The sequence below is a fragment of the Lepisma saccharinum genome, chromosome 21 (genome assembly GCF_977018435.1).
Source record: "Lepisma saccharinum chromosome 21, izLepSacc3.1, whole genome shotgun sequence".
NCBI lineage: Eukaryota > Metazoa > Arthropoda > Insecta > Zygentoma > Lepismatidae > Lepisma > Lepisma saccharinum.
The window spans coordinates 22,516,899-22,532,622 of NC_139249.1; the positions used below are offsets into that span (position 1 = coordinate 22,516,899).

Consider the following 15,724-nt stretch of genomic DNA (forward strand, 5'->3'; position numbering starts at 1 on the left):
AACAAAATCATCCCGTTCGTACAACAGCACAAAAGATCTTGGAGTCATTTTCGACAGCAAACTCACTTTCAGACACCATATAGATTACATAACTTCGAGAGCCATGAAAACCCTTGGGCTAATTTACAGATTTACAGATATCACACATGTTTCTGAATTCAAAACCTACTTTACAACGTGCGTTGTACCTATTCTGAATATGGTTCCTGTATTTGGTCAATGGCCTGTGATAGAAATATAAAGAGAACAAACAAAGTGGTAAATTTCTTTATCAGAATAGTCAAACATAGATGCCCAGCCCTTGCAAACTTTTCCAAACATGAAATTCTATCCGCTCTTCAAATTCACGATCCTTCCCTTCGCCGTCAAGTTTCAGACCTAACATGTCTTTTCAAAATCATGAATGGACAACTTTTCACTAACGAACTCTTGGCACTTCTTCACATCCGGATCCCACGTACCAACAGCAAATGCTTCTTTTACTCAAAAGCCTCAAGGCTATCCCTAGAACAAAGGTCATTTCTCTATAGGCTACAAACAAGGTACAATACACTAAACGATACTCCAGGCTTTCATCTATCTAAGCAGGCTTTCAGAAATGCGTGCATCAAGCAGCTGAAGAGAAATTAATATTTGTTATATTATTGTTTTATTATTATTATTATTTATTTTTTTATTATTATTATTATTTATTTTTTATTTTATTATTTTTGTTACGTGAAATGAAAACGGGATCCGGGCCACTCTACTCTGTCCAGGGAGTCTCTGGAGCGAGAAAACGAACGAAAGAAAGTCTGCGCAAGCAGTGACTCGAGAGAGTCATCCATAAGCAAGCACGAGGAAACGGGATTGCTTGGAGGGCGGAAAGCAACTTCAAGTCGAAGCAACGTGTACTGTTTCACTCCGCCCACTCCCTTTCTCCCCTTCTCTACAGTTATACGCGACCTTGCTCCAAAGATTCCCGGGATAGCTATAGTACATATTTTCTGCACCGGATATCGAAAGGCGATGACCAGTGCCGGCGATTAGGGGGGCAGTTCCCCCCACTTTTCTCCACTTTTGCCTCCGCATTATGCTAAACCTTATCTACTGTCTTTGCCTCCCCGGTTTTGGAACCCAATCGCCGCCACTGACGTTACCACTACGTCATCGGGGAGGCCCAGAGATATGGTGAAAACGACGTTTTCTCAAATATTCTGCGAAGATTCTATTATGCTCCCAGACAACAAACATACTGCACTTGAACTTCGAACAGAAGTTCCACGAGACAGTGAAGTCTGCAACAACATTTATGCAGAAAACTAAAGTTAACAATCTTTTTGATTTTAAAGTTTTGCAATTGTTTCACATCCTAGTCCCATATCATGGAATTATATCACGTTTCAACAATCAGTGATAGATAACGTGGGAAAACCGCACTCCCGATTTTATCTTGATCTGTGCAAAGTATAAATACTACATTACTCAATTGCAGTATCGTCTCCAGTATTGAAGAAGATCCGTAAAAAATGTTCAGACAAATCGTGGCTGCAGCTCTGCTTGTTTGTGCGCTAGGTGAGTGTTCAAGAATTTGAGAACAATGACGCTCGGCTGATCTCTGCAACAATTGTATGCAACATATTTCCTGCATTTTCATTTGTTATTTAGCGTCGCTTTTATGCTACTATTAGCTAATCGCAACGATGACGATGTGTGATGATATGCTATTGACAAAGGAACACTGGCATAGAACACCCATGCCCAAGCTGCGATTTCCTATATTTTCAAAACCACATTTAGCCTACTCATTGATTTCCCACTTCTGAATACTACTCGTAAAATGATCGGTTACAGATCTTATCCGGTCAATAAGATGTGGACTCTTCGCTGTGGATTGCTGTATCGAAACGAATGTAAACCTTTTACTTGAATAACTACAATAAGAAGTAATTCAACTAAGGATTACATGGATTCGACAATCTTGTCTTGTCTGCTTAAGAATTCAGACCGTGCAAAGTTTGGTAGATCAGTCATAGATGGTGAACGACAATTTGCCAATGGGAAATGCTGGAATTGGTGCTCCAGTTCTAGGATTTACCGCCCACCAATCGACGCTGATATCAGTGTACTTTTTTTCCCTTCCAGGCGCACCAGATACCAAGAAATGGGGAAGGACCAGGTTTCCCTTGACTGACAACAGGATAGTAGGTGGCGTTGATGTATCACCAGGAGAAATCCCATACCAAGTACGTTCGTGTTTTATTACTACAAATTACCTCAAACGGTAACTTTTACGTCAACAAAAACTCTAAAATGACATTGGAAGCACAGCAACGGCAATGGCCAGAGGGAGAAGTGGAAATTTGCAAATATTGTTCAAAGGGAGGTTATGAAAAGTATGTTGGGGAACTTTTTTCGCAATTTAGTATTTTGAAATCAATTCTAGTTCGAATTCTTATTTCTTACTTGTATAATGACATTTGTAAGGCTGGTGAAAATTCATAAATTATCCATTCATTGATTTTTTTATTGAGAGGACTTGTTGCTGAATAGAAATTTTCCCTGTTAAATATTAGATCAACTATTAGATATTTTCTGAAGAAATTTTCTCGGGTCAATTACCGAGTTGTGTTTTTCAAGAGATCCTTAGCTTTCGAGAGCACCAACTGGACAAATTTCAACTTGATGTTTGACATTAACTCGCGAAATCTTGGTATCATCTGTAGAACTTCCCTGGACATTAATTCGAAAGAACAATTCTTCATTTGTGAAACCAGCTGTGTTAAAGTTTATAGTCAATCTTATCATAGTTGAAATGTGTCGAATAAGTGTCCCTATGATCCATATTTACAGCTTCTCTTTTTCTTGTAGCTTCAACTCCAATATTATGGTTCCCTGATGTGTGGAGCTTCTATCATCAGCGAGAACTGGGCTTTGACAGCTGCTCACTGCGTCGATGGGTGAGTTATTGTTTAGCACATATTGCTTAGATTGCTGTAATTGTGATACTCCGAACAATACAATGAGACGATTACTGTAGCCAATATAATTTGCCCTCGTAGAGTTGAGATCAGTTTTATCATTTGGCATCCATAAGTCTCTTGATCAGATGAATGAACACATTACACCTGGACATAAAATAGATTTGTAGCCTATTATGCTGCAGCGTAGACGAACCAGCAAAATTTACTGTGGTAATAACAATCGATTTCATTTTGGTTAGGTTCGAAGAATATGCAATACTTTGCCACAGAGCAATACTAGGTATTAACATTGAAATTGTAGAATTATGAGGAACATACATTTATTCTCATTCTCACAAATCTACAGAGCCTCTCCAGATTCATTGACTGTGATCGCTGGAAGCATCAACCTCTCTGGCCAAGGAGGATCGTCTCACTCAGTGGCAGAGATAATTGTCCATGAAGACTATTATAACGTCAATGACTTAGCTGTCCTCAGAGTGAGTATACATATACATGTGATTATAAAATCAGAAAAAACTTAGTGATTTTGTAGTTATTCTAAGTGCAAATAGCACACAAGTCAAGCTTTGGAACTATATTCCCATAATTTCATTGTAGTTAACTTTAAACATTCACTTTAATATTGTAATACCATATTTTCAACATACATTCCAACCTTATAACCTGATGGAAATGTAAGTTTTAAATGTTCTACTTCATCCTAACTCGAGAATGCAAATAAATGTGACACTAAATTCAATATAAAGTTTGGCTAATCTCAACAAAATCATGGAAAATTTTGAACTAACAGAGTGGATTGCTTAGGACTTGTTTGTAATACCACATATTACTGTATTTTCGTGTAATAATAAAGCGAGTTCCATTTTGTTTTCAGGTCAACGAACCATTCCAGTTGGGTGGCAATGTTGCAGCAGTGGATTTGCCTGAACAAGACCAGGTAACCGCAGGAGGTACTCCAGCCGTTGTCTCAGGATGGGGTACAACAACTGTAAGTTTATAATTTCTTTACTTTGAACCCAAGTGAGTAGATAACAGGTGTGTCAGTGTAGTGAGTGGAAATTGACTGACAAGAAATAATGTTTCCTTGAAGTATGCGTTAGGAAATTTATCACATGTGAATTGACTTACCCCGAAGAATTAAAAGAGAAATGTGGTATCAAAATAAGGTTCTGAACTCTCGTAACTTGCTAATTATGAATATATATCCAGTATATTATAAAAATAAGAAACGCAGTCGAAAGTTTGGAAATGCAGTAAAAGCCTGATTAACTCACCTGTTATGCATGTTCCTTGGTTTCCAATATCTGACAATTTCATGAAGTAAACAATATGTACTTAAAATGTATACTGGGCGTATACAAGTCCAATAAAATTTGTTGATGATGTTGAAGTAAATAAATTAAGAGTGAAGGAATTCAGTGAAATTATTTTCTCGTAATGGCTTGATAATAAGTTAACGATTTTTTTCTCACGACGAACAAATTAATAAATAACTTCATGGATATTTTGTTTATTCTTGTTTATTCCACAATTATTTAGAACATGTATTGTAGCAAAATACCATTGCTGCAAAGTCATCATTTGACTCGTAATTACTTCTTGTAACTGATATCAAATATAGTTTCTCGAAAATTAAGTCTCTTTCACCTCAAAATGTAGCATAAGAAGTTAAAATAATTTAGTTAATCTTTATAGTTTACGAAAGTAACAGCCATTTAAAAAGAAAATACACTTTGAAAATCTTGTATGCTTACGTAAAGAATCTACAGAAAATGTGATAAGAAAATTATTTGATAAAAATGTCGCATAGTATAATTAGCTATGCGTTATAATGCTTAGGATAAATTTAAAGTTGCATATGGGCAAGAATAAATTATCTATTCATCACTACTTGTTACAAGTGAGGGTCGATAATAATTCATATAAGTAAGAACAATAATACAAATTTTATTATTAATTAGTAATAATAAATCTCTTTCTCTCCGCGCGCAACAGCCCTCGATAGGCCAGCGCCTGCCAGAGCGGTTTATCATTTGGGTGACGCGTGGTCAACGCATCGGATCCCATCGGCGCTGCTTTTCTGGTTTTCCTGAGCCCGCAATTCCTTCTTTTCATGTAGCTTCCCAATTCTCCTCAAGACGCTGGGTAAAATCCGAAATTTTGGGAGTTCCCACCGAGAATCGAACCCGTGACCGCAATAATAATAAATAATAACAATAAAATGTTATCAATTTATTATCATTATATCCTGGAGAGATTCTTCTACCCGATAGACCGGATGAGAGAAATTTACACAATTGTTTTTTCTTTTCTTATTTTCTCGCATTTCATACCATTATAATACCGGAATACACAGTTAATAACTTTTACGCACTTCTATCAAGACAAAACTTTAAAATTTAGGGACAAATTTTAGCTATGAAGATTACATTGTGTGGCCTCTCACGTGAAAATTTTCCTTGTGCTTGAGAGGTCACACAATGTAAATCTTCATTTAGAATTAATGCAATTATTTATTAGTTGGATTAAGTAAAAACTTGAAGTTCTAAAATAGATCCTGCATTTTACACTCGGTTCTTCGGAGATCTTTTTACCTTTGATTTTCGGCTTCAATACCAATTAACTTTATTTCTCCTATCGACCAACAAAATTACATTTTTCTTGTTTTATTATAAAATTGGAAATTAACCATGCGAATTTTCATGGAGGGCGGCCGATCGACTACCCGGTTCAACTGCATTTTGGATATAATAAGTGATTCCTTAGTATGAGTCTAGATGATAATGATAAAATAAACTATTATTATATTTAAGTGCTGAACACAATATAAAACCTAATGCAACACTAAAGTGTAAATCACCAACCCTGAGACCTTCTGTAAACAAACAGTCTCACCGATTCGACGTATCACTCCGCGTCAGCTGATTCATGACCGCAATCATCTGCTGTTACACTCATAATTCGCCGCACCTATTCATTTTATATAAGAGCCTCTGAATGTGAGAACCCGCTCTCCAAACATCAGACGAATATGCAGCCGCATACATTGTTACTCTCCCGGTCATTCTCTCTTTCATAACCCTTAAAACTGCAGACACTGACACACCACTGCACTGGGATACCAACTTAACCACTTCTTTTACTGGTTTCTCAGGATACCACTGACAGAACGTTACATAAATATTGAGTAGAATCTGTTTCTCACCCCTTTTCAAAGGCTGTCCTTGCTGGTGTTTTGAAAACAAGCTCGGAGAACACGGAGACCTTCCCGCAGGCATAGAACTCGCAATGTTATTTTTCTAAGGACAAGCCAGGTAATATTACTAAGTGCACTACTTCCTTGCTGTTCACATCACATGATTATTTTTAGAAAATAACCAATGTTATAAAATATCAATATGTACACAAATCTCTAAGCTCATTGAAAGTTACAATGAATATTCCTACAAAATGTTCACACTTATCTTGCCTTGCCATGTTACCAAGTTATTTTACGAAGTGCACTATATTTGGCGGAACAAAAATCGTTATTAGGATGCTTGTCAAAGTTTCCAACCGCAATAAATTTACGAACTTTGTCTTGTTTTGATCATCATCATCAATATATTTATTGGACTTACAGCAATGCATATGGCTGTTTATGCCCATTATATATTTTATTTACATAAGATACAATTTACATAAAATCTACAAACAAATTTCAAATACACTCCTATCTATATCATCCTTAGAAATATACATTGCCATGTTATATAATTATGTCTAAAAAAATGCAAGTAAAATATATTCAATTCACATGCAAGAAAGAAGCCAAATTTATGGGAAATGATTACTGGTGAAAAGAGTTAACCATAAAGGTGAAGCAATAAGTAAAAAAAGAAAGAGCATTGGGTTTAAAGTAAGACGTCATTTGCGGCAGCGTATCCCATACTACAAATTGGCGATTGTTTTACCTTACGTAATGAATCCTGTAAAAACGCTGGATTTTCGTGTGGATTATTTTACTTCTATGAGTTTGCAATGCTTTCTGCATGCAGGTGGTTTTGTTTACAGAAGGTCTCAGGGTTTGTGATTTGAACTTTAAGTAAGTAAAAAAGTACAAAATTACACGGAAAAGATACATGGTAGGATGAAGAATAACATAGTGAGAGCAATATATTCACATTTCAAGTAATTGTTTTCAACAATATCTTCGACTGTACATCTAATAGTAATAATTATTGATGACAGCGTATGTTAGTAGATTGGATTCTGCTTTAAGTTGTAAGGCCAGACATACTTTGTCTGTCTGTGCATAAATTGAATTTGAAACAAAACTTTTGTGCACATTTTGTTACTCGGATTTTCTATATCTTCCAATTAGGTGCGTTACATGCCTTACTCACAGCGCATTAAGAAACGTGTCTCACTGTTCTTTTACAGGAGGGTGGCGACATTTCCGACATTCTGCAGAAGGTAGAGGTGCCAATTGTCGATGACGAAAGTTGCAACAACTCCTATGATAATCAAGTCGACCCAGACGCAGAAATCTGCGCAGGAGTTGAGCAAGGGGGAAAGGATTCCTGCCAGGTACGTAAACAACTTTGCCATTAGTTACGTTTGCTTGTCGAACACACTCAAATGCAGTAAATCTGTTTGCAAAATATGTTGGTCAATGACAGAAATGTATCACCTGAGTTGAAGTAAAGAATACGCTCAAAAAAAGGAACATAGTACTTGATACGGTGCATAAATACTCGCGTAATAAGTACATCAGCATTTCTGAATCTCAATATCCATTTCTTTACGACAGAAGGTCGTTTCTTTCCTTCAATAATATTAGTAGGCCGTGGTCTTGATAAACCACAGTGTGTTCAAGGTTGGCAACCATTACTGCAATTTGAATATTCACAGATGTTAACCATACAATATTTCTTAAACTGTCTTAACTTTGACATTGGCATATCTCTTCACTTTTATGCTTGTACTTATCGTTTTGTTTCTTCAGGGCGATTCTGGCGGCCCTCTGGTGGCTGATGGCGTCCAAGTTGGAATCGTTTCCTGGGGCTATGGCTGTGCCGAACCATCATACCCTGGCGTCTACACTCAAGTGTCCACCTACAGGGACTGGATCAAGGGAAAGACCGGAGTCTAAATTTCCTACAAGTAAACTCCTCAGTTAAAGACCATCCAACGTAACAACAGAATGGCGCTTCACAATGGAGCAGCAAATTTTACTTCAAATCGGAAATGACCTATTGGTTGTAATGTAGCACCAGCATTCTTCAACAGTCCACTAAGGAACTTCAAATTCTCATTCCTTGGATCATTTGCCCTTTCACAAAACAAAAGATGGTTGTTTAGTGCAGCGGCGTATTCTCTGGGTCATCTAGGTAATCGCAGATGACCCGGCTGTATTTATTTTTTTAAATATATATATATATATATACATTTCTTCGCAATATTCTTCCAAACCAATTTCGATGCATACATTTCTTTGCTTCCAGCGCGCGAATGCTTCCAACCGTTTGCCGCTGAATGTCCGGGAACCTTTCTCCAGCCGGTGGAATGACTTCAGGGAATCTCACCCTGACGTCATTCCTCCCTCCCGCTTCCCTTACAACCCTTGGCGAGGAGGGAGGAGAGGAAAGAGGGGGAGGAAACACTGCTTCTCAGGCGCGGTGATTCCGTGCCCAGGGTAAGCTCCTTTTTGTGAGAGTCCACCGGTCGCACTCTCAACCTTCAGAGCATTTCCCTTTCCCTCCGCTGAACTAGGGAAAACATACCCGGTAGAGTGTGAAGAACAGGAAAATTGAATAACATGGGCAAACCAATTCTACGCTAATTTTCACTTTACATTTGCTTCTGTCTTGCTGATTTCTGTTACTTGAACATAAATGTATCAAAAGGAAAAAGCTTAAATATTGAAGATGAAGCAAACTAAATTAAAATTCAAAGCTTAAGCAATTAAAGCACCTATATGCTGACTCCCCCCATCCTTGTATTTACAAAAATAGTGATTGTTTCTCTAATCTTCAAAACCAGCGAGAATACTTCTTTCAAGGAACCGAATATTTTTAAAGGGAAATATATCAAAAATAAATTATATATATATATATATATATATTAGTTAATTTAAGTTGCTATATTCCGCCTCTTTAGATTAATAGTGATGAAGATGAACGAATTAAACATAAAACGAAAAAACACATCAGACACGTAGCCAGGTGGAGAACTCGGGGGGCTGAAACCCCCCTCCCCGAAATCCTACAAATATCTAATTTAAAAAGTGTATAATGGTAATTAATTTTACTTCATTAGCAGGATTAAACACCTTGCATAATACGTTGTAATAATCTGAAATTCATCTTCAGGACTTCTAACCCCACTGTTTCAACTTTATGGGCGGCTGCTAATAAGGGATGATCCCCATCCCGAAATAAAATTCTGGCTCTGGCCTGCAATGATTCGAACTTTTAAAACCTGTCATTTCGAGCTCGGAAAGGGATTTTTTTTTATCATTCATAGGGAATTTCATTCTGAGCCAGGAACACAACAACAGAAGTTTGGCGCGTGAAACTGAATGCGTGTAGTCGTTGGCTTCGTGCTGTGCTTCGTGTTTATTATTTATTTAGGTGTTAGTGTTTGTCGTGATAGTGCTGTGTTAAAGGATAATGGATGTGATACAAGATTTGCTGGTGAAACCTTTTGGAACAAGATCTCTTCAGGAGAAGTTGCAAATTGTTAATACAGGTAGTCCAGTGTCATCGCTTGAACTTATTTCTACACACAAAGACAAAAATCGGGAATATATGAGGCATTTTCGCAAACAAATTATGACAAAACACCATGGTTGACAGGAAGTATAAGTGTTAATAAGCTTTGCTTTTTTTGTTGGCCGTGCTTACTTTTCGGGGCTGAAAAGAATGTATGGACGCGTGGCGGATACTGTAATCTTTGCAACACTTGTGCCAAACATGAAAAATCCAAAAGTCACATAACTTCATTTGTTAAGCTGCAATCTTACGCACAGACACGTATTGACGTGCAACTGGACAAACAGCGTACTTTGGATGTGGTACGGCACAAGTAATCGGGTCCTTGAGTAAGTTGAATTTTGCACTTAAATTAATATTGCGGGTTTTTATTTCACTAGTGCACGTCTTTCATTTTATATTTCACAGGTTGTTTTTTTTATAGCTTTATAATACTGTCTTGTTTTATTATTTGAAATTCTACACGTATATTAAACTGCAAATAACGAGAATTAATTGATTGTGGTCGTAGCAATAAGGCAAACATTCCGACACAATATTCCTAAATCCAATATGGATCCTGACATAAATTGCACGGAAACTTTTGGAGTTTGAGGATCAAGGGTCGGAGATTACCCACTCGTTAGAACCAGCATACGCCACTGGTTTAGTGTTTTAAGTCCACTTTATGCACAGTAAGTCTAATCGGGACTGAACCTACAGTTCAAAGTGGAATCCGAACCACTATGTGCCTCCACCGGGTATCGAACCCGGGACCCCTTGATTACAAGGCGACGTCGCTACGACTGCGCCATCGGGGAGGCCACAAAACAAAAGACTTTAACAAAGACTATAAATCATTTCTGTAACTTTTCATTGTATTTATTATTCGCAAATATGTTGTAAATTTTCAATCAATAAAGTTATTTCCCATAATCTGAGTTATTTGAGATTGTATCTTTTAATCTAGAAACCTATTCTCACGCGCAACAAGCGCTCTCGAGCCAGATTGCTTTGCGTTGACTGTTGAAATTTACCAAAATCTCTTTAGGTATATTTTACTACAAAGTAAGCCATGAAATTAGACGGCTGGGCAGAGTTGCGCTGGTGCCACATATGGGTAAAGCAAAGTAAGAGCGGGACAAAAATCGCTGGTTTCCGCCCACTGTGTGGCAACGTCAACCGGGCAGCGTTGCCTAGTACTCTCTCGGGGCACTTTTGTGCCATCCCTGACCTTTCGAGCAAATACTGTCAGTTTGTATCACGTGGATTATAAAGACCAACTCTACAACGAGATCTTTCATTCTTTTAAACCTCCGAACACGCGGGGTTGTGCTCCGACGTGGCAACAGCGCGAACTTCTGCCACCCACCAAATTCCATTGCCGTTCGTTTAGTTATCCTATCAGCAGCTGCAGCTGTAAAGGTTCTATTCTATTCTAGTTGCAATGGAAGATTATCTATATATCTATTACTGAGAACAATAGTGAAAGAAAAACTTTAATCTGCCCAACGCAACATGAATTTATTAGTTCCAACGACCCTCTCAGTAAATTATTTTAATCCTCGTAATGTCACCATCATTGGTGTATGCAGGATTTTTTATCGGAGGGAAGTGGAAGTGTAAAGGTTAATATAAAATGCCTGCGTTCTGCGGGAGGGAATACGCTATAAAATATTTCATAATTATCATGTTTAATCTTCGTCTTGAAGATTGTTCAAAGACAAAAAATCGGGAGTCATTTTCAGTTATCCCTATGGTTTTTCCCAAGTTATTTACTGCCTTCATTTCAAAATTTTGATCTCCTCAGAATTTCGGAAGGGGCTGTAGCACTTCAGCCCTCCTCTGCATACGCCAGTGGTCATCATTGATTAACTTTGTAATTTCACGACTTTCAAGGTACAAGGGAAAAACCCCTACGTTGCGTGACCGATGTAAAGTATTTTGTGCTAATTCCAAAAATTAAGAATGTATAAACAATAACTTAGTAAAAACTCTACTGGGTGTTCAGTTAGGTTCATTAAATTTCCTATAATAATAGATTGGTCGATTCATTACTATGACAGAAGTAAATGGAACAAGGAGTGAACTTGACACAGTCATCCGGTTTCATCCAATCGCATTGAAACGTACGGAGATTTAAAACGTTTGTTTATATGTTTTAGGAGATAAATAAAGTCCGTAAACACCACACGATTTTCTCTTATCACTGAAAAGAAGTGATTGGTTTGTTGTTATATAAAAGTCTGGGGTAGAAACGAGGTTCTCCTTACTTCACAATTTTTGATGTCTCGAAAAAGTATGCTCCAACTTCTTGTGTTGGTCTTGTTCATTTCAGCTGGTCAAGGTATGTTAATTTAGGTTCTTCGATTTGACATTATTCTGGGTAAGACAAGGTTGCCAGATGTCTTGTTACTACAGGAGAGCATGTATTCTACAATCTGTTTTATGTCACGTGAAAGTATATAATGCGTATTAGAATATTTGAACTACACTAGTGTCCAAAATTAAAGCAACAAACATAAATCCTTTCCTCGTGTGATTTTTTTTATATATAAATTTGAGAAGTTTAACATGTTGCTATCGTGATTTTTTGGTTTTATAAATCCTGGCACATTAAGGTTAGTTTATTTTCTATCTTAAACCACTTGTCTATGGCTGGCATCATAAATATTACTATCACCTGATCGTATTATGTGGTCAAATGGACACACGGGAAATAATTTCCGTTTGTTGCTTTAATTTTGGACATTAGTATACATATTCCTCTTCTATGTTAGTGTATAAAAGTTGGTTTTTACATTTCCGTTCAGTGTGTATCTTGTATTGGCATAAAAAATAAATATGGCAACCCTAGGGTAGTGGTTAATTTCTGTTTTCTCCATTTTTTGTTGTAAAAACACATTTATGTTTAGTTCAGTGTTGATTAATAGCTGAACTTCATTCTTCATAACATCTAAAGTAAGCCTGAATACGTACAATGTTTTCGTGGTTTGTTTCATATATGAGGATACATTATGAGAAATTGAAGAAGGGCGAATCACAAAACAAATAAACAATAATAAACCTTAGCCCACCCATAAAGATATCACTATGTATGCATCTAATACATATTTACTGCTTACATATTATAGAATCCATATTACTTTAACATTCGAGAATTTTGGGGTTTGATACTAACCGGAGAGGAGGGAAGGGGTTGCTTCATAACATTTTCCAGATGTAAATAAAATTGGGATATGCAAATGACAGAAAGTAGCAGTGGAAAGCTTGTAAGAAGTAGTATTCGTTGATCCGCCAGTTATCTTACTACTGCAGATTTCCACTTTCTACTCAACCTTAACTTCATTATTCATTGAAAATCTTTCATATTGTTTTACATGAGGCGTGGAAAATAAATAGATTATCAAATTTATCGTGCTCTATCTTTGGTAACCACGCCAAAGTAGTGATTAATTTTATCCTTTCGTACCAAAGGGTTCTAGTTCAATTGTGAACAAGAGCACGGCCTATCTACCATTGTGGTTATCTTTTACAACACTATCGCACTACGGAATGTTATGTAATAATGAGTTATAGCAACCATGGAGAGTTTCAAGCAGTGTCATACCATGAATTTCGAAACCTTCTTCTCTCCTTTTAGTAGACATAATTTTTGCCATCTGTTCCTGCATTTTCTACATTTTTAGGAAAAAATTGTCTAGAGAGATCTACGTCATTCGAATTCAGGTGTATAAAGGGTGAATCATAAGTAATAGTGCAAATTGACACAGTTGAAAGTACACGATAATAGAAGCAAAAAGGTCTCAGTAAACATGGGTCTGCAAACGAGCCGTTTTCGGGATAATTGCGAATGTGTGGTTACAAGCCGCCACTGACTTCATTGTTTGTAAACGTCGTTCTAGTTGGTAAAATGCTAATAATACAGTAAGAAAAGTTATTGGTAATCTAATTGCTTTTATTGAACATTCTACTTACTTAAATTACTTACAGTACTACGTTAGTGTGTTACATATTACAATTACTGTACACTCGTATTTGTTAAGGGATGTGTTCAAAGTGTTCATACTCTTCGTTGCTGTGCGGTTCCATTTTCACTACGCAATACAGCACAACTGACGTGTCTCCCAAGTACGATTAGACTGTGTACTGATTGTATCCATTCTGTTTGATTAGAACGCCACCTCTCGGAAATGTTCTGTTTTGTAAACAAAGAGCAAACCTCGAAACGCGCAAGGAGTAAAGCACTCGGTGTTTACAAAAGGCAATCAGTGACGGCTTCTAACCACACATTCGAACACATTATTAGCATTTTACCAACTAGGACGACGTTTACAAACAATGAAGTCAGTGGCGGCTTGTAACCACACATTCGCAATTATCTCGAAAACGGCTCCTTTGCAGACCCATGTTTACTGAGACCTTATTGCTTTTATTAGTGTGTACTTTCAACTGTGTCAGTTTGCGCTATTACTTATGACACCCTGTATATTTTCCCAGTTAATATTAATCCATATAACGTTATAAAATGGTAAAATGTAGTGTATTCAGTAAGTAAAAAATCTGAGTGTTCTTCTATGTATAGTTTATATGTACAATATTTTCTAATCTAAACACAAATTATAGGATTGAATGAAACGGATCACAACAGGATAGTAGGAGGGACTTTGGCCCGCGATGGAGAATTTCCGTATCAGGTAAATGTGTTTCCTTGTATTTCTACATTTCGAAGTAATAAACTAACTATAGCTGATTCCTTGATGTTTCATGTTATTGGTTAAACTATACTAGCTGCACAAAATAAGACATCTGGGCAAAAGTGTAGTGATGCCATATATGAAAAAGACGAAGCTAGAGTGGAAGAAGAATCCATGGTTCCCGCACACGATGTGGCAACGTCCACCATGCAGCGTTGCCAACTTCAAGCGTCAACCCTCTCGCTAAAGGGATACAGACCATTTCACCCTTAACCTTTCCAACAAATGATGCCATTTTTGCATCACAAACATTAAACATGACTGAAAAAATAGATATCCAAAACTTCGGAACAAATTAAATTACGAGCGGTGATGTGACAACGGCGTAAATTCTACCAGCTCCATAATTTCATTACCCTGAGTTTAATTGGCCATTGGGGTAAATTTGACCAGGGAGAGGGGGCAATTGGGGGCCCTCTCTCCAGACGCCAAACTTCAGAGTTACTCTCCCTCCTTCCAGGCCAGTGGGATTTTGAAAAATTAGAAGAAATATTTATGGTGCAAATTAGTATTTATATTTTCAACATAAGTTATATAAACTTTGAAAAAGATGAATTAGTCTGATACACTTTAAAAATATATCAGAGATTACTTAAACCACAGCAAACTACGCTGTAAATACATCATGACACTATGATGTTACGAAACAAGAAAGATGTGATAGAAAAATTTTACCATTTAGCCATGCGACTACCATCCTTACATCTTTATAGGTAAATAATTATATTTTGATAATCCAATATATATTAAGCCCCAATTCCACCACTGACTGACTCACTCACTGACATAAATGATCTCCATGAAGGAAGCCCCGGAGGCGAAAAATACCCGATTACGACCCCCCATGAAATCGTCCCAAAAGGCCGAGAAAATTTTTAAAAAATCACTCAATCGGCCCTTTTTTAAGGGTGAAAATGCCCTTTTTTCATGTCCTTTTCAACCGTTTCCACGGGCATTTCTTTTGCACACATTGTTTGATCCATGTCTTCATTGTCAAGCTACATTATATTTCTCACAGATCAATGGCACACAGATGAATGAATTCCTGGTTTTGAAAAGGTGCCATCTACATAAGAAGAAGATTCAGTCCAGTACAATTACGCATATAATGATTGGTATACTAAATGCGAAAATATCTACATCGTGCTTGTTTCAACTAAATGTTTAGGGGTATAATAGCAAGCAATTCTTTAGAGCTTGCAGTGCTTGTTGTTGTCCATGGAAACGGACGTTGCTAGGGAACTTAAAGAAAGTTTACCACTGTAAG

General features: G+C 37.1%; 1 protein-coding gene across 2 annotated transcripts; it reads left to right on the forward strand.

Moving 5' to 3' along the window:
• Positions 1-1,490: 1,490 nt before the first annotated feature.
• LOC146004276 (trypsin-1-like) lies at positions 1,491-8,350 on the forward strand. Of its 2 annotated transcripts, XR_014443907.1 has the most exons (8): positions 1,491-1,554; positions 2,125-2,225; positions 2,851-2,939; positions 3,310-3,442; positions 3,841-3,954; positions 7,389-7,535; positions 7,954-8,150; positions 8,188-8,350. XR_014443907.1 is itself a non-coding variant. In XM_083142976.1 (7 exons), the coding sequence occupies exons 1-7, from the start codon at positions 1,509-1,511 to the stop codon at positions 8,098-8,100; spliced, it is 777 nt and encodes a 258-aa protein (XP_082999102.1). In that variant the 5' UTR covers positions 1,491-1,508; the 3' UTR covers positions 8,101-8,349. The 2 variants fall into 2 exon arrangements, 1 of the variants encoding a protein (XP_082999102.1); XM_083142976.1 differs by having other exon boundaries at positions 7,954-8,349.
• Positions 8,351-15,724: the final 7,374 nt, after the last annotated feature.